This window comes from Danio aesculapii, chromosome 11, assembly GCF_903798145.1.
Source record: "Danio aesculapii chromosome 11, fDanAes4.1, whole genome shotgun sequence".
In the NCBI taxonomy this organism is placed as follows: domain Eukaryota; kingdom Metazoa; phylum Chordata; class Actinopteri; order Cypriniformes; family Danionidae; genus Danio; species Danio aesculapii.
Genome location: NC_079445.1, coordinates 28041117 through 28061919, shown reverse-complemented (window position 1 = coordinate 28061919; position 20803 = coordinate 28041117). Strand labels below are relative to the sequence as shown.

Here is a 20803-nt window from a genome sequence, read left to right as displayed (position 1 = left end):
AAATTAAACAAAATTAAATTAAACAATAAATCTGTTTAATAAATACATTGCCTATATTTACTGAGAAATGGATAAAGATATTCATTTTTAAAATGGAGTGTACTCAGTTATGTTGAGCTCTGTATGACATTACAAAATATATTAAAATAAATTAAAATAAGTTCTTAAATTGTAATATTTTGCAATAAATATTTGTTTAAATAGTTAAATTGTGTGGCACTTATTAATAATAATATAATAAAAAGCCTTTTGTGATCCAGGTAAATAAGTCAAATGGCTTTAAAATAACATGACTGAATAAATAGATGTACAATAAACATACATGCTTTTTAAACCATTAAGTAGATGCCCCATAAATGGCATCATTATTAGCAGACACATACTCCAAGCAGAGCCGTTGAGCGAAGAAGAGTCTATTTGACCACTAATCCTACATTTCCAGTAGGCGTTTTGACCCTTCACACCCACTCAAACACACACACTCTCTCTCTCTGTTGTCCTGAAGCTCAGCGAGGCTTGGCTTCTTTCTCTTTGACTGTGAATCAGTGGACGGCGTGTGTGATATTCATACGACTGCTCTGGACTAAAGCCCATAATGGACACTCCCAATTCAACATTTGCTCATGACCCGCTCAAAACAGCTCCTCCTGATGGCAGGAATGTGTTATGCTTTCATAGGGTTTGTGTTGGTGTAGGAAGAACATTTGCAGTGCAGATGGGGTGATGAAAATGCATACAGTGCTGCTGAAAAGTATTCAGATCTTAGAGTTGTTTTTATGTTTGGCTGACTCACAGTGGAGTTGATGTGGTTTTGTTTTTAGTTTTGCTCCCGCTCTGTGAATGAAGACTCATAATGAACAGATGTGAAATGATTATACATTTCAAAAAAGAGCTTTTAGTTAGTTTTTAAAAAATAAATGTTCATACGTTTTAAAGTGATAGGCTACTCATATCTCAAAAGTCTTGTGTTTCTAAACATACAGTAGTTAGTAACCAAACATTGACTTCCATTATTGTTTTCTTATAGTGCAGTGGAAGTGAAAGGGAACTGAAACCGGTTGTAACCAACACAGCTTTCAGAATCTTATTTTCTGTTCCACATAAAAAAAAACACGAAAAATAAATATTAAAACATTTTACAGATGAAAAACATTTAATAATATAATGTCATATTGTAGAATAATAACAATTGGGGCTGCTCGATAATGAAAAAATCTGACATTGCGATGTTTTGTATTTCTGCGATATATATTGCGATGTGAATACAGCTTTATTTGAAAGAGTGTCGGAATCCACTTTTGCTATTTTAAGGATGGAAAAATCCGCCTTGTGCTGCGGCGCATGGTCTAAAAGGGTTGAGCTTATTCACTTAATGAGTTATAGGTGTGTTTTGAGAATAAACCAATCAGAGTCTCATCTCCCATTCTCTTTTAGAGTCAGTTGCGTCGCGCCATGGCGCATTTGCTATTTACATGGCGGACTTTGTAAGTGGAAAAACTGAACCCTTTACTAGAGAGAAAACAGTTAAACAGAGCATCTACAGGTGAGAATGAGAGATGAGCCTCCTCATTATTTACTTTCACTTTCACTCTCGTGGATAGGGAAACTTCTTGTACGCACAGGCATCCATTAGCCTATAAATATTGAATTCCGTTTAAGCGCAAATATTTGTTTCAAAACTATCTCTAAATTCAGTTCTAATTTCCAGCAAACAAATAAATGAACAATAATAACAAAGTGTGTTCAAAAAACTGAGTTATATCCTAATACACATGCTGTGCCCCATTTGGTCTAAAACCTGACAGGTGGGCAAATCTGAGCTTATTTTTAATAAAACAAATTTAAATATGCATATAATAAATAATACTGCTAATAATAATAACATTGTACAAAAGCAAATTGTCATGAATAAACTGAAAAAAATGTCTCAAAAAGTCTCAAAAATGCACACACTCGTATTCAGGGTGAGTTGTACGTGAGAGAGGATTCGCACATTCTCATTCAGGATGAACTCGTGAATTTTAAACATTCAAAACTTTTTGTACACTCTTATATATTTGCAAATGGTGTTTTGCATTTGTGAAACGTATTTTATGAAAATGTATTTTTATTTTGTGCATGTGAATTGTTTTTGTAAGTAAAAATAAATGTTTTACGTACGTGAATTTGGCTACGCATGTGTACATCGTGTCTTTTGCGTGAATTATTATTGAGTCTAATCTCTCTCCATAAAAAAGCCCCCCGAGATGAAGAAGAAACAAAGGTAGTGGTTTTTATATTTATGTAGGCTAGAAAATAATATGTTTTATATTATTTTAATCCTTTATATTTATATCCTATATAGATCCTTATTATATCCTATATATATGTATATCCTTAATATTTTAATTCTTTTTCATATGTAAAGATATTTGTGTATTGCTGTACACTCTGCCTGTATAAGCAATGTGTAAGCGAGGCGCACTACTAACGCGCTCTGTGCTGGACTGTAGACCAGCTTTGTTGTGGTCTATTGAACAGTCTGTTATAGTTTCTCAAAATAGCAATGCGCCAGTAATGCGCCTCAACACGCCTCCTTTTTTAAAAAATCAGAGCGCCTATGGGCGCACATATGAGCGCAAATGCATTTGCTATTTAAACAGCGTGACGCAAAACACCAAGTTGAAACTAGCAAACAACGATTGCGTCGCGCCTTGCGCCACATTGCGCCGGGTGTATGATTTGGTGTATGAGTTTGTGTGACGCCAACCACTCTGAGACACTGAAAACACTGTTATTATGAGCTGTGTGTGTGAAATCAACAAAGTACTGTGCATCAGATTACATATTTCTATAAGTACAATGCAGTCTTAGTGATTTGATTATAGCATTAATTAAACTATTAATAGTTTAAACTGATTACATTTAAATAATTTAACCTGATTAGACTACATACAGGGTTCCCACTAGGGCTGTGCTATATGGGGAAAATATCCAATTGCAGTTTACTTATTTATTTTTGACAGTAATTGCAATTGCGATTTGATTTGCGATTTAATTTTGTAGTCAAGCTTGCTGTGTAGTCAAGTGCTGTGTAGTCAAGCTGTGGTGTAACTCTGCGACAGCTTTTAAAAATTACCTATTTTTGTCTATCTTTCAAACCAAAATATTCCCAATACAGTTTTTCTTTGATATTATTTAGTCTATTATTGCTTTTGAAGCAGCAGAGGCCATTATCCCACTTGTCCGCACTTTCCTGTTTGTTTTCTTTTTTTTTATTTATAGTTTGGCGTTCTGCATAATTCGGTTGCGCAATTCTGATTAAGCAGAACAAAAGTGTGCTCAATCAATTGGCAAGTAAGTCTATCACACACAGATGGCAGACACACATTTGCTCTGGGTGGGGGAAATTAAAAAATACATATATATATTTCATATCGCAGCCTCTTGCGATTAACTAATCGCAGAGTTTCAAATTGCGATTCGATTTCGATTAATTAGTGTTAAGCACTTCCCACGCTACTTGAAAGTTCTGAAAAGTACTTTCATTTCAGATATATGAATTCAAGGCCTGGAAAGTACTTAAAAACAAACACTGGTCTTTGAAAGTGCTTGAATTACATTTGAAATTTAATTTATGGTTTTATTTTAACAATTGTCGACTATTGTCAAAAACAGAACGAAAAACATTTGATCAATACTTCAGAAACCGCATTTAAATATCACAGTAGTGAATTCAACACATTTTAAGTTATTTGAACATGACTTCTTAAAATAATCTAAATGTTTGTCAATTATAATTATTGATGTTAATATTAAGTGTACGTTAAATGTTAAGTACTGTAAGGACTTTCATGGGGCTTGCTGGGGTATGAATTGCAAAGGTGCCTGATTTAAAATAAATGGTGCATCAAAAAGTCCTTGAAAAATCTTGAATCTGCTGTTTATGAAAGTGTAAGAACCCTGTATATATCACTGTATATATCTATCGTATACTCACCAATACCACATTTTACTTTGGGAGTGTTAGTTTTAGAACCTGGCCAAACAGGTTTAAAATCACATAAAGTTAAGTAAATTAATACACAATTTCAATTTTGTCTGTAACTTGATTTGACACTCATGGACTTTGGACTTTTAGAATGCATATGATCCGCTTGTGCTATGATGTTTCTACGTGTTGTGAAACCAGACTTCGGTCACACCAACAAAAAACATATTTTATACTATCTGAATCACTTATCCACTATATATATAAAGTCATGGAAAACCAGGAAAAGTCATAGAATTTTGACATGGCATTTTCCAGGCCTGGAAAAGTTTTGGAAAAACAGAAAAACCCACAAAGTTTTTGAGAAGTCATGGAAATTAGTTTAACAAATACCTGTAAACTTAAATATAGGTTACTTGTCTTTGCTTCTTTTCTGTCTTTGGCCAAAAACATGGTCTCACAGTATGAATGCTGTTTTCCTCCAGCTTAGTCTCAATTTCAGAGGTGGCACAGAGGGAAAGCCACCATATGTAAGCATTATCTAAATAAATCTTACATACAATAGATAAAAAAATAAATAGATTGTTGTGTGTTTTATGATATGCTATAATACATTTAAACGTGCATTGTTTATTATTGTTTACCAGGTATACATAGACATTACAATAAACATTAGGTCATGAAAGTTTACTTGAATGTCCTGGAAAAGTCATTGAAAAATCATGGAATTTTAGTGGTAGAAATGTGTATGAACCCTGTATATAACAGTGTGTGTGTACCATATAAAAATAGTACGTTTGTAAACTAGTGAGCGATTTCAGCCACAGCTTTACCATCTCTTTATATAGTGTGAGGGAGGGACACTTCAGATTCTTGATATTGTTTGATTGGACAGAAACTGGAGTACAGAGTGATGTCATGTTTTGAGTGGTGTAGTTTTGAATGTTTTCTAAATGGCATTTGAGTGACGATTCAGTGATTCATTTATAAAGTCAGCCATTTACTCTCTAAATGAATCAATTGTCATTAACAAATTGTTTGAGTGAATGATCCAGTGAATCTCTCATTAAGACTATTTGCCACCTGCTGGCAGTTCAGTGTCATATTTATTTGTTCATGACAGGCCTAAACCACCCAAAGGGAGCACCAAAAAAAAAAATAAATAAATAAATATATATATAAGAAATAACTGTGTGTATGTATGTATATGTATGTATATATATATATATATATATATATATATATATATATATATATATATATATATATATATATATATATATATACATATATATATATATATATATATATATATATATATATATATATATATATATATATATATACATATATATATATATATATATATATATATATATATATATATATATATATATGAGCAATTCAATGAAAATGTCAATCTTGCATAAAAAAAATTTAGTTTTTGTCAAAATAGCTAAACCGTTTCTGCATTTTTTTTGTAGGCTTGTATTTTTACAGTGCTTTAAAAATTCTCAAAAATTGTCTCTGTCAATGTTTTCAAATAATTATATTTGATTTGCCAAAGTCACACAAGTGGCAATTTCACATCCGTCACATCCATAACGGAGCAATGTCACATGCATAACAAAGCTTATTCCTCAAAAACTGCAAAAATGTCAATTAAAATCAAATCAATCATGTTTGTTCTATAGTCAGCCGACTCGTATCTGTTTGATGATTATTATTTCTTTTGGGTTGTGCAGTTTATTTCACATAATTTCTACAATGTATGTTGTATACTGTAGACTCGCAAACTTTTTTCGTCACATCCATAACACATGTTTATTTTCCTCATTTAAAATATAAAACATGTTGTCAGATTGATATTTTTCTGATCCCATAACTCTGGTTAGTAGTTTTTGAAAATATAAAAAGATATTTCAATATAATGTTAACATATACTTTCTCTGTGAATTTATGTTTTGAGATTTTACTGCAAATGTCACATCAATAATGCTGGTATTGCTCATATATATAAAATTATTGTCATTGTAAACATAACAGTACATAGAAAACATTATTTTTATCAATGTCCCGCACTCCTAAGCCAAGCCCATAGAGGTATAAGCTGTTGATGCTTCAATACAACAACTGTTGCCTGTGTGCTTCAACAGCTTTATGGGACAGTGGTAAAGAGAAGCCACTGTTAAAAATGTCACATGACGTCTGAGCTGTGCTTTTGCCAGAAGGCATGTGGGATACTCTTAAGCCAGCTGGAAGAAGGTTGGGCTCGCTGGCCATCAGACTAAGCGCCATATTTGGCATGCGCATCATCAGAAATGCACCATCTCCACTGTGCAGGACTCGGTTATGAACTGGGGATGGATCCCTGGGGCGCTGGGCTGCCAGACGCCTCCGAAAACCTCAGGACATACGGCCTGAGACTGCCAAACAAAGCTGAGCACCAGGGCCTCACAAAGGGGAAGACATGGCCAGGAGAATAGCAGTGGCCAGATGTGCAACACTAAATTGCCAACAGCATCTGTAATATTTGGAGAAAGGTTTCTTTTAATGTGTCCAACTGAGAATATTTTTAATCCGAGTTCAGAGCTATTTTAAATGGCTGTCAGAGTACAGTTTTATTTTGTACTGGATCTCAGTGAACTTGTATTTGCTAACTCAGTGCTCATAGCTGATGTGATATTTTGCTAATATTGCAATGGATGTGTAGAAATACATGAATGTTCATATTTTTGTTTCTGTTGCAGCTGTGTGGGAGTGGATGAAGATGAAGCACCAGATATTGACATCTATCACTGTCCTAACTGTGAAAAAACCCACGGCAAATCCACCTGTAAGTGTCTTCAGTTAAACTTACATACTGTGAATGAATTATTTGTACAAAAAACGTGCGATGGTAACTGATGAGATTGTGATCCATAGTTTGTCTGCTGTTGAAATAGTTGTGAACAAAAATAATCAAATTTTCTACAAAAATAGTAACCCTTTTCATTATTACAATACTACAAAATATTTTTGAGCATCAATTATTTCATGTTAGAATGATTTCTGAAGGCTCATGTGACATCAAAGTCTGTATCACTCACTCATCCATTTTCCTTCAGCTAAGTTTCTGATTTTTCAAGGGTCGCCACAGCGGAATGAACTGCCAATTGCTCTGGCATATGTTTTATGCAGCAGATGCCCTTCCAGCCACAAAGACTGCAGTAATAATGCTGTAAATTAAGCTTTAAACCGCATCATAAGTTACATTTTAAAAATATAGTCGTTGACACCGGTGGTGTAGTGGTTGGTGCGTCGACACATGCAATCCAGTGCTGACGGCGACCTGGGTACGATTCCGCCTCGCGCTCCTGTGTCGATCCTTCCCCTCTCTCTGCTCCCTGTTCTTTCCTGTCAGTGCTCTCTACTGTCCCATCCAATAAAGGTGAAAACCCCCCCAAAAATTATATGAAAAATATATAAAGTCAAATAGAAAACACTGATTCTTCATTTTCACAGTTTTTACTGTATGTACTTTTTATCTGTTGCACAGTTTAAAATTCGTTATTATTATATTCATTATTTTCAGTCTGATATTTTGTACAAAAATTAAAAGTACCGTCAATGACATGTTATATAAGTGGGTTGTTGACGTGATGTTATTTTCACGGTCACACATGACAAGAACTAAAATAATTAGTACTGTCATCATTTAAAATGCTGGAAATGGTGAAACACTTCACTGTCTTCTTGAACGTTTTGTTATAAAACTGCTTTTGTTATTACATTATTACATATTTTTTCTGTAAGTTTTGGTCAATTAATTTTGGAAACATAAAATTTGTTGTGTTTTGACAAGTCAGAGAAAAAAATGTTAATGATTTCATATAAAATAAATAGCATTGTATGAAGGTAAATGTTAAACAATGAATAAAAATTGCTCAGGCTATTCAAGCATCACACAGAGGACATTTTCATGGCTCAGTTTAGGAAAAAGCAAAAAATAACAGTGAAAGAATTGATAAAGTTAGCAACCCCTTATATTTTCTCAAACATCAGACTTCAAACTACACAATTAGAACTATATGTTCCTCAAAAATGGTGTTTTAAAAAACTGCCTATTTGTCAACTACCAATGTACAGTATTGCCTGATTTTGGTCCATTTGATATATCAAGCCAGAAATTAAAACAAGCAGTATATGATCGATAATCTGGATTTAAGTCATTGATCCCTTTAAAACCTGTCCCAGAAAATAATACAATATAAATAAAATAACGTCCCAGAATTACAGCTTTCTTTAAATCTTCTAATATTTGTTTACAAATTAAAGACAAAATATGATTTATTTTTCTAAAACGATTAGTGTTTCTTGATTCATTTCCAAACCAAACAAAACTGGTTATCGTACATTTTACCATGATTTAATGAAGACACTCACTAAAATTCCTTTCAGTATAACAAAAGTTTATATACCAGACAGTATTGTTTAAAACAGAGATGCCCAAACTAGGACCCGCGGGCCAAAGTTGGCCCATGGTAATCTTTAATTTGGCCCACCATCTTGTCTGAGAAGAGAGGAAGAATGATGAAAAGGGTTGGAGCCTGGTTGGAGCAAATGCCTTTAACAAAGACCGTAATTTCTCATTTAACTGAAACTTTTTGGTTTGTTTTATGGCAGAGCTAAACAAAAAAGCAAACTGAAATTAAATGTTTTCGTTACATGTTTGTAAATGAATTAGATTTTTTAAAAATACAAAAATAGTGACGGATAGAGGAGTCCAACAAGTCATGGAGAAAAAGATAATAATTTCAAATAAATAGCAATATATGAAGACAAATGTCCAACAATAAATAAAAATCGCTTATGCTATTCAAGAGGACGTTCTCACAGTACAATTCAGTAAGAAGCAAAAAATAAGAATGAAAGAATTGATAAAGTTAGCACCCCCTTATATTTTCTCAAACATCAGACCTCAAACTACACAATTAGAACTGTTTGTTCCTTAAAAACTGCCTATTTGTCAACTTTGTAACCTTTTTGGTCTGTTTTATTGCTGAGTTATACAAAAAAGCAATTATAATTAACTATGTATAATGATTACATGTTTGTAAATGAATTAGGTTTTTAAAAAATACAAAATACGGATAGAGGACAGTGCAGAAGACATCGGTGAGCAAATCAAGGCAAACACAGGAGCAGCTTGACTAGTGTAAACCCATTCTGTTATATATGAGATTGTTTTTTAAAAGATAATTAAAAGATATAATCTGCATTAGGTAGCATAAAGCAAAGTTTCTTACACTTTATTTTGATGGTCCATTTGTTGAATTTAAGTTACATTGCAACTAATTCTCATTAGATTATAAGTAGACTGTTAGGTTGGGGTTGGGGTTAGGGATAGTGTAAGTTGAAATATACTTGTAAAGTTTCTTATAGTCATTTAAATGTCTGTTGAAGGATATCAACTGATATTATGCAGACAGTCTACTAATACTCAAATGGACCATCAAAATATATTAAATAAATTAGGACAATACCCATCGCAAACTTAATATAACAGAGTTTGATTATATCGGCCCACAACACTCAATAAAGTTTGATTTTTGGCCCTTTAGAAAAAGTTTGGGCACCCCTGGTTTAGAACAAATTTAAAGCTAGAATCATTTAATGACATACTGACACAAGTGATTACAGTTCAGCCCCAAAACTTAAATCTTTATACTTTGCCTCTATTCTAGGCTCATTCTAGTATCATTTACCCATTTTTCAGCAAGAGTTTTTGTTTTTTTAACATTTAATATACAGTAAAATGTATTATGATTGCTTATTCATTCAGATATTTTAATAAGTTCAGAATAAGAATGTTGGTTTTTATTTTTACATAAGCCCTGTGATTGTTTATATAAAATTATATCAAAAATTAAAGTAAACATATGTATTTAATATGCTTTCTATGTATATAAAATTATTTAGATGTTGTTTTGATCTCATCTTAAACCCCTCACACACCCATTCACTTATTTATGCCTTTGTTTCTGCAGTTAGCAAAAGTTTTACTTTATTTAGCACATTATAGTCCTTTTTATCATTGAAAGGTTATGTATTCTGGTCATCGTGTCTGTCTTTAATTTGGCGCTTTCTTCTGTTTGTCATTTTAACAGTGAAAAAGAAAAAGAGCTGGAATAAGCATGACACAGGGCAGAGCGGAGACGTCAGACCGGTTCAGAATGGCAGTCAGGTGTTCATAAAAGAGCTACGCAGCAGAACATTCCCCAGGTACAAAACACCTGCATTCATGCACCTCTCTGCTCAGAGTGACGCATTTAAAGGGCCAGCACTCTCAAAAGTCTCCTGCAGTTCACATCAGTGTCCAGAAGATGGCGCTCTATGATTAGCTTTGATCATGGCTTGAACTTTTTAGCGTGTATCTTGGAGAAAGTTTGTAGGCAAGGGTTTGAAAATGAAACAGATCTGGAGTCTTTTTTGCTGTAATAATTTTTGTTAATATGAATTGCTGTACACATAAGAAGCACTCTATATGCTTTATGTGAATGCTTACTGTTTTAGCTTATAATGCTTAGAATTTTAGCATGACATTGTTAATGGTTGAGTAACTACTAAATTTAATGAAAAAGCATAGCCTTCATCAGGGTGCGAATTATACATTGACGATTTGGGGGTCAAGCTTTTCTGTTATATTCCGTAATATGCCTCAGTGAACCAAAATTGTATATGTAATTTAATTATATCTAATTTATTAATCAAACTTGTTATTAGGTTTTCAGTGTTTTGAGGGATATTGAGTGGTTCTCAATTCTCATTTGGGATATTAAATAAACGGTGACAGGTTTGCTTTCCTGCACCTATTAATGGATGACCATGAAAGACTGCACATATTTTTTATTTGACTGTTTTACTTCCATGTGTGAGACAGTGTATGATAAGATACAAATGCCTTTTTTAAAGTAACAGGCTTTGTGAACACTTACAATGTCTGTCGGTTTAAACAGATATACTCATATTTTTGGTGCAAACTTGCATTCACAATGGTATGAACCATTATAGGGGTGGTCAAATGTATATTGACGTTATCTATTATTTTAATTATTACTATTGTTTAAGATACAGACCACAGCAAACTATTTCTTAACTATTAAAGGGCAGGCCCCTCATACATCTTGTATTGATTTTCGAGGATCAAGCATTAATTGGGGGGTCAGAACCCCCCAAACCCCACTGTAATTCGCATCCTGGCATGTGTTTTGTGTGCTACAGATTATTATGCTACTGTGATACTTATAATTATGATATCTGGCAACTTGGAGCCACAAGCTCATTCACACAGTCTGGATATATTCAGTGAAAAGATTTATTCATTCATTTTCTTTTCGGCTTAATCCCTTTATTAATCTGGGGTACCACAGCTTGGGAAACACCCATACACTCTCATTGACACACATACACTACGGACAATTTTAGCCTACCCAATTCACCTATAGCGCATGTCTTTGGACTTATGGGGGAAACCGGAGCACCCAGAGAGAAAACCCACGGAAACACGGAGAGAACATGCAAACTCCACACAGAAATGCCAACTGACCCAGCCGAGACTCGAACCAGCAATCTTCTTGCTGTGAGGCAATTGTGCTACCCACTGCGCCACCGTGACGCCCTGAAAAGATTTAAAGAACATGTTTTTTTTTTTTTAAACATAATAAATGTACCATGTACCATCATGTTTTCCACTGCAGTTCAGAAGATGTGGTGGTCAAACTGTCTGGAAGTCAGCTGACATTGGAATACCTTGAGGAAAATGGCTTCAACGAACCAATTCTCATCCAGAAGAAAGACGGTTTGGGGATGGCCATGCCTGCACCCACGTTTTACGTCAGTGATGTGGAAAACTATGTTGGTGAGTTAACTTAAATGCATTTAAATGTACATATAGTGCTGAGAGTGTGTTCTGATTGTTTTCTGCTGTTTTAGGGCCTGATGTTCTTGTGGATGTCGTTGATGTCACCAAACAGACAGACAGCAAGATGAAGTTAAAAGAGTTTGTTGATTATTACTACAGCACAAATAGAAAGAAAGTATTAAATGTGATCAACTTGGAGTTTTCAGATGCAAGGTAAGTAGTGCTTTTACTATGGGAGCCAGGTTCTGCCATGGGATATAAAAAATGAAAAAATCTAAAGTTATGTTGGCTTTTTATCTCAATTACAATTTATCTGACTTTTGCCTCACATTTCCATGTTTTACATCTCATAATTGAAACTTTTTGCACAGAATTTTTAGTTTATATCTTATAAAATCTGAATTTTTCCCCTTAAAATACTGGGCTAATATATCTTAAATGTGATTTCTTTCTGTAGAAATTTATACCTCACGATTCAGAATTGTTTTCTTAATTCTGAGTTTAGCTCTCACAGTTCTGACTTTTTTTCTCAGTTAAAAGGTGCTTGAATGCTTAATTGTGAGTTTGTAACTCAAAACAGCAAGACAAAAACAATTCTGAGAGAAGAAATTGAGAAATACCAGCCTGACCTCACAAGGAAATGTAACTATTTTACGTTTTGTCAGTTTAGTGTCTATCAAGTTCGGTCATGTGAAAATATACTATTTTAAAAAGGAGGCGTGGCACCAAACCCCACAACTAAACCCAAATGTCATTGGGGTATAACCAGATCGTACGAATGAGGTTGTACAAATTCATTTGAATTAGCCACTAAATCAAAAAGTTACAGATTTCTGTGAGATTGTGTTGGAAATACAGAGAACATGCAATTAATGAGGACAAAAGTTCAAATTATAACTTAAAAAGTTCCATTTATTCTTTTTATCCCATGAAGGAAACAAGCTTCTATACTGTGCAATATTGGACACTGTTAAACAAATAACTAAAAGAAAATTGCAAATAAATTAAATGTTATATTACTGATGTCTGTGGAAGACTATTGTTTGTAACTATTGTATTGGAAAATGAATGTTTCTGGTACTAGTTTTGACAGCAAGATGGAATACACTGATGCACAACCATTTCAAGCATCATTTTGTTTTAATTTTCTATAACAGAATTAAGTATAAACATTTAAAGAAATGCTAAGAACTAGGGCTGCACAATATATCGTTTCAGCATCAATATCGCAACGTGTGCATCCGCAATAGTCACATCGCCATGATACGCAATGTTGAGTTGACTTTGCAGTGTAATTTTAACATTTACCTATACAAAACCACAAAGCATGCTCTGATTATTTCCCTTTTATCTTTGCTTTGTTGCATTTATCTATGCTTGTGGTCTGTTTATTACAAGTTATGCATGATTCACTTCCTTACAGAATCATCCCAGTCAATCAAAATTAATACATTCGGCTGACACTGTCACCGATGTCAGGGGTTTGTTCTTGTTGCTTATAGAAGGCAAAGTGCACAGTACGGGGCATGCGGTGAGCGACTCCCTTCATCAACACGCATGATCGCATTCGTCTAATTTGCCCAAACTAAGCATTCTAAAGTATGGCTATATTTTACAAGCAAGGATTCTGACACACCAACATGCAGCAGATGCTTTACAAAAGTTGCGTGTAAGGGGAGGAAACATGTCAAACTTAAGAAATTTGAGGTCTTATGGAATCAACTTAAAGGTGAGGAATGGACTGTCTTTGACAGCTTGTGACATCATCTGGCACTTTCAGTGAGTACATATAAATGGACACCAATACTCTGATTTTAATATGATTAAGACAATACTCTGATCAAGTGTCTACCACATAAACAGTGATTTTTGATTATCTTAAAGGACCAAAGACACAAACTGCAGAGGAAACATTTATAGGCTGGTGACACAATGACGTCAATTTAACTATGTGCTATAACCTATAACTGGGAATCATGAATGTAAAATTCAAAAAGCAACTCATGTAAACACCTGAATCATATAATTGTTGTATTCAGATTAAGGCAAATCATTAGATCACTGATGTCCATGTAAAAGTAGTCACAAGCCCCAAACCCAGAAAAAAGATGTTCCTTGATTTTGATGACAGCCTTTCCACAGGTTAGTAGTAAGCTAATGTAATGTTAATAGCATAATGCAAATCTTGCTAACAAACAGATGATCAAAATAAATATATTAATGCAATTCAAATATATAAAATATGAATTGATGTTTACTTAACTAATTATAAATATATATTTATATTGTTCAACTATAATGATTAAATAAAATATATATTTTTTGTCAAATAATTATTTTTGGCTAAAAAGTATCGGTTCAGGCACCGTTTTGGCACCGGTATCATTTTAAAAGTATCGATTTAGGACCAGTATCGAAATAACCCCAAATAATACCCAACCCTACTTATGAAGCAAATGTTCTGTATGATCTTATTCTACATCCCTAATCCCACCTAAACTACCTTAATAACTATTAACAAGGAGGAAATTAGGAGTTTATTGAAGCAAAAGTCAAAATGGTTTGCTAAGAACGAGAACTGAACCTTAAAATAAAGTGATCAAAAATAATTTTTAAGTATAACAAAGTATATCGCAATATATATAGCAGAAAACCAAAATATTGCAATGTCAGATTTTTCTAATATTGTGCAGCCCTATTAAGAAACTCAACTGTGGATGCCATGAAAGTGTTTTATAAGAGCATCATGTAGTCCAGTTTGCAAACAGAAATATTTACTGTTCTTCTTTTTATCTGTATAGAATGGCCAATATTGTCGAGAGTCCGCAGATAGTTCGGAAGTTATCCTGGGTGGAAAACTACTGGCCTGACGATGCGCTGTTGGGGAAGCCCAAAGTGTCCAAATACTGTCTGATCTGTGTGAAAGACAGCTATACAGACTTCCACATCGAGTGTGGAGGAGCCTCTGTGTGGTATCACGTACTCAAGGTCACTCCTTCTTGTCATTTCTTAATATTGTTGCTCAACATGGCTGAGATAAAAAATATTTCCAAATGTTATACATTTAGTAAATATTTATTTATGTTTTTGAAGCTTACAATAATTTCTAATATGGGAAAAGTGTTTAATTAAATAATAATAATAATTATTATTGTTAATAGAAGTATAATTTGATAACTTATTTATTGTTCAGTGAATAAAAATGTGTATATATTGTAATGATATCCTAATATTCAGCACATAAGAACATTGTACTTGGCTGTAGTCATGAATACATTATTTTGATTGGACAGTTATTGTGTTCTGTGCTCAAATATCGTTATAATGATGTTCAGTTTGATATTAAATCTGTGTGTTATATAGGGAGAGAAAATCTTCTTCCTGATCAAGCCCACGTCTGCCAACCTTTCCCTGTATGAGCGCTGGAGATCCTCCTCCAACCACAGTGAGATGTTTTTTGCTGACCAAGTGGACAAATGTTACAAGTGCACACTCAAACAAGGGCAAACTCTATTCATTCCATCAGGTGAGACTTCACGGTGCTGATAATTCAATATAAAATGACTCCATGAAGCTCTAAGGATATAAATTGTCTTTTGTTTTGTTTAACTGCAGGATGGATCAATGCAATACTCACTCCTGTAGACTGCTTAGCCTTCTCTGGGCATTTCGTCCACAGTTTAAGTGTAGAGATGCAAATGAGGTCAGTGATCTGCTCTTTCTTTTTAGTTTATATGTCTAAAATCACAAAGTTATACAAATTATAAATGTTTCAGGTAGTTAAATCTAATTTAAAATAGTTCACTAATAATAATCCAGTATTATTTGATTATTTTAAATATATTTTTCAATGCATTTTAGAGACAACTTTGATTTTTTTGTGGATTTGCAGTAATTGTTATGTTTAATTAATGTATTTCTCCTAAATTTAAAGATAAAATGTTATAATTTAAAAGATAATTTGACAGTATTTTTTTTGACATATTAATATTGATTTGGTGGAATAACTCTGATTATTAATCAAAACAAATAACGTGAACAATGATCATTTTCAAAAAATTAAAGTTGGAATTACAAAGGTCTAATGAATCTATTTAAGCATCAAACCTTCCTTATTTTATCCTACTTACAAGACTCTCAAGCAATAATTTAAGGGGAAGTCAAGAGCATGTGCTTAGCCTTCTAAAGTGCATTTCTCACATGCATGAGACCACGATTTCCTCTCATGGCGCACTTTTCAGTAATCCTCCCTTTGCTTCTCCACTCAGAGCATATGAGGTGGAAAAAAGACTCAAAGTTGCCAGCCTCACTCCTTTTTCAAACTTCGAAACAGCATGTTGGTATGTGGGGAAATACTACCTGGAGCAGTTTAAAGGTGAGTGTTTAACATTAACTAGAGATGGATATCAATATTTATTTGAAAATGTATCTATAATGAAGTAATAAATCAGCTATAATACATATTTTTAAACTTGTATATTTAAAAAAATATGTATTATTATGTTATAAAAAAGTTATTTTCAGGGGGTACATTTATGCTTTTTACATTTGGTTTTGTTAATACTGTTTTCACTGTGATCCAGAGAGACACGGATCCAATATACTGATGTGAAGTTTCATAAACTAATTTCGAGAGGAGCACGTGATATGATTGAGCACGACTGGCTGCTCATCTGTAATCAGTAATAATCAAATCAGACTGATCCAAGCTTACTATAAGTGGATCGTTTTGTCCCTACTGCTCTAACTTCGTTTTGGAGTAATCCCTCCTTCCACCCCATCTCCTCCTTTTCCTCCCTTTTCTAAGGGGGAGCTATCAAGACCTACCTGATCTCGGATCTCCTTATATGCTTAATGACCGGGCGGAAGCCTTGGGCTCAAGTATCTCTGAGCTCAGGGTTCTTTCCTGGGACGGCATGCCAAACCTGCTATAAATGCTAAGCATATCTAAGTGGGAACTCTTGAAACACATTTAATATGTTCTATACTGTTAAATTCACAGACACAGCATTATGTATCCAACATTTTTTGCTTTTGACATAACCTTTTTGTCAACAATTGACACAAAAAAGAACACCAGCTGACCTTCTGCTTGCACACTTTACATACACACACTGGCCACTTTATTAGGTACACCTGTCCAACTGCTTGTTAACACAAATTTATATTCAGCCAATCACTTGGCAGCAACTCAATGCATTTAGACGTGTAGACATGGTCAAGACAATCTGCTGCAGTTCAAACCGAGCATCAGAATGGGGAAGAAAGGTGATTTTAAGTGATTTTGAACGTGGCATGGTTGTTGGTGACAGACGGGCTGGTCTGAGTATTTCAGAAACTGCTGATCTACTGGGATTTTCACGCACAACCATCTCTAGGGTTTACAGAAAATGGTCAGAAAAAGAGAAAATATCCAGTGAGCGGCAGTTCTGTGGGCGCAAATACCTTGTTGATGCCAGAGGTCAGAGGAGAATGGCCAGACTAGTTCGAGCTGATAGAAACAGTAAATCGTTACAACCGAGGTATGCAGAAGAGCATCTCTGAATGCACAACACTTCCAACCTTGAGGCAGATGGGCTACAGCAGCAGAAGACCACACAGGGTGCCACTCCTGTCAGTTAACAGAAACTGAGACTGCAATTGGCACAGGCTCACCAAAATTTGACAATAGAAAATTGGAAAAACGTTGCCTGGTGTGATGAGTTTCGATTCCTGCTGCAACATTTGGATGGTAAGATCAGAATTTGGCGTCAACAACATGAAAGCATGGATCCATCCTGCTTTGTATCAACTGTTCAGGCTGGTGGTGGTGTTGGTGTAATGGTGTGGGGGATATTTTCCTTGCACACTTTGGGCCAATTAGTACCTGTTGAGCATCATGTCAACGCCACAGCCTACCTGAGTATTGTTGCTGACCATGTCCATCCCTTTATGATCACAGTGTACCCATCTTCTGATGGCTAATTCCAGCCGGATAACACGCCATGTCATAAAGCGCAAATCATGCTATCATGTTAATATGGACCAAAATCTCTGAGGAATATTTCCAGTACCTTGTTGAATCTATGCCAAAAAGAATTAAGGCAGTCCTGAAGGAACAAGTATACTAGTAAGGTGTACCTAATAAAGTGGCCGGTGAGTGTATATGTGCTTTAAAACCTCATATCAAGTGTTTAAAGTGACAAGCTTATAAAACGCCTGGCTAAATTGTTTGTTGTGAAGCTGTAAAGGCACTGCCCTTATCTGGAGGGGGGGTGGGTGTTAGGGATACCAATTTACCCTAACCCCCACCTGCTGAAACTTTATAAGCACATTCTGGGGACAATTGAGATCTATAATAAATTTTGTAAACAGAACTCTTTAATGATAACATTTAAAACAAATATCAATATTGCCCAATATTTCATAAATAAATAAATCAAACTTGCGCATCTTTAATATAATTAAATAAAATGAATTTAAAAACCTCCTTTCTTTTTTATTTGTTTGGAAGTAGGTCTTGTAGTTTCACGGAAATGACGAAAGTATATATTTCACTGCTTTTTAAATCATTCTCAGCAAAACTCCCCTGTGTGACTCCCCCGAAGTGGCTTCAAAGGTTTCACTTTCCTAAATTACCTTTCCGTCCAGCACAGCACAAGATTTATCCATAATAGTGAACTTTGGGACTGGAAATAAAAAGATTTAATGTCATAAGGTAGACTCAAATGGCTTCCTTCTCCTCCGCTTGATGCGTGATCCTGAAAGGGGCCTGCTGAGCAGATGAGGAGGCTCTGTGGATAGCCGCTGTATTATTGCAGTCATTAGATCGGTGCATCACAGAGTTCACAGATGATTAGCTTCAAAAGGCAGAATCACTTGCTCCATTACAACCTGGTGTTTAAACTCCCCTCATCTGGCCTTGGACTGCGTGTTTATATTTCCACCATTTTACTTAATTTCGCCAGATTGCTATAGCGCACTCATTGCAGAGTTGGTCTCCAAGCTATCTGATGCGGGAATAGGCTTTCAAGGTCATCTTTTCAAGGGTTCAACTCTCATGTGTGACTTCAGGTAGAGAAAAAAAAAAAAAAGACCTTGGCCTTCATCCCAGCAGGCCGACTGGGCCACTGCCAGCCTCCCTCTCCTTTCAATGTTTCAGCTTTCACTTTATGTTCATGTTATTAATTTAAATGCAGTGTGGAATATATTTCCTGTAGTGGCTGTGTATCCAGTCCAATGTAATCAATGTTCAAGCCGGCTCTCGGAAAAGGCACATGACTGTTTTTAGTCCCCTCTGGATTGAAGTAATCAGTTTGATATATGAATGGCCTTTGTTATTGAACAGTAATGGGTTACGTTGAAAATGTAGTCCATTTTTATTTCTGGTGTAATGTTTCCCTCCGCCAGTTTCATGCTTTGAGCGTTTCTGACAGGGCGAGCATGATCTTAGGCATCGCTGCTAATGATTTAAGGAAACTTGGACCTTTCACCAATTTGCCTGTTAAGAAAACAGCCCTTTCTAGAGAGGATCTTATGGCACTGATTGAGTGTTTTGATCCAGATGAGAATAACGATGCCAAATTTCCTCTTCATTTTGCAGGTTTACACAAGGCAAACAAGCAGCCACCTCCTTACTTGGTACACGGTGCCAAAATTGTCAATGGAGCATTCAGATCGTGGACTAAAAAACAGGTACACCGTACTCACATTAACAAATTGATGTGTGATGTAACTTGCCTGTAACTTGCCTTTATGTCTTTTTCCAAAGGCTCTTTTAGAACATGAGGACGAGCTTCCAGAAAACATGAAGCCAGCACAGCTCATTAAAGACCTTGCCAAAGAGATTCGGATTTCAGAGGTGAAACAAGTCGTGTATTATGATCTGATCTTGAGTTTTGTTTCTAGCATCAGAAACACACTAATGGCTGAAAACATCTCTGCATTGTGTCTTCCATTCAGAATGCGACAAAAGCCATAAAAAGTGAACCCAGCAACTCAAAGCCCCCAGCAGAGGAACCTCCGTCTGCTCTGTCAGAACCAGAAGAGCCCATGTCCCCTGCTCACGTCTCTAGCCCTTCAGGAGATAAGCCAGCAAGGAAGAAAGTCCCAAAGCCACCCAAAATGCCCAAGGCTCCAAAACCACCGAAGGAACCCAAAGTAAAAGAGGGAGGCAAAAAGAAAGCCAAGAAAGTGAAGGAAGGTGTTATACCTGAGAAAAAGCCCTCGAGTCTGGCAGCTCTTGAATCCCATGCAAAGGACATCCTGAACAAGATGGACCAGCCCAAAAAAGTAAAGATTTTATTTCCTTATGAGATTCAGTTATGGTTAAGTATCTGAAATGACTTTAAAAAAAAGTGAAAATTCACAGAAAAAAAGATATCGGTGAACTTTTTTGTTCAGTAGAGCATTATATTAGGAATTATCATTTTAATTATACAGTCATGCAAATGTTTCATGCAAAAAGCAGAAGTTTAAGTCAAGAAAAGTCAGAAACTTTAAGGGAAATTCGACTAGAAACGTACATTATCTCATTCATTCATTTTCTTTTTTGGCTTAGTCCCTTTATTAATCTGGGGTCGCCACAGCGGAATGAACCGCCAACTTATCCAGCATTTGTTTTACGCAGTGAATGCCCTTCCAGCTGCAACCCATCTCTGGGAAACATCCATACACACTCATTCACACTTATACACTACGGACAATTTAGCCAACCCAGTTCACCTGTACCGCTTGTCTTTGGACTGTGGGGGAAACCGGAGCACCCGGAAGAAAACCCACGTGAAAGCAGGGAGAACATGCAAACTCCACACAGAAACACCAACTGACTCAGCCGAGGCTCGAACCAGCGACCTTTTTGCTGTGAGGCGACAGCACTAACTACTGCGCCACTGCGTCGCCCGTACATTATCTGTCCTTGAAATAAAATGTAAATACAGTGAATAAAAGTA

General features: G+C 35.2%; 1 protein-coding gene across 2 annotated transcripts in view; it reads left to right on the top strand.

Moving 5' to 3' along the window:
• phf2 (PHD finger protein 2) overlaps window positions 1–20803 on the top strand; it is a 67112-nt gene that overhangs the window by 8820 nt on the left and 37489 nt on the right. For both annotated transcript variants that reach the window (XM_056467678.1, XM_056467677.1), the window contains exons 2-12: window positions 6721–6806; window positions 10120–10234; window positions 11710–11870; window positions 11945–12086; window positions 14675–14861; window positions 15237–15399; window positions 15489–15576; window positions 16142–16248; window positions 19456–19547; window positions 19624–19713; window positions 19815–20144. In XM_056467678.1, coding sequence (XP_056323653.1) covers window positions 6721–6806; window positions 10120–10234; window positions 11710–11870; window positions 11945–12086; window positions 14675–14861; window positions 15237–15399; window positions 15489–15576; window positions 16142–16248; window positions 19456–19547; window positions 19624–19713; window positions 19815–20144 — 1561 coding nt within the window. The remainder of the gene's footprint in view (window positions 1–6720; window positions 6807–10119; window positions 10235–11709; window positions 11871–11944; window positions 12087–14674; window positions 14862–15236; window positions 15400–15488; window positions 15577–16141; window positions 16249–19455; window positions 19548–19623; window positions 19714–19814; window positions 20145–20803) is intronic.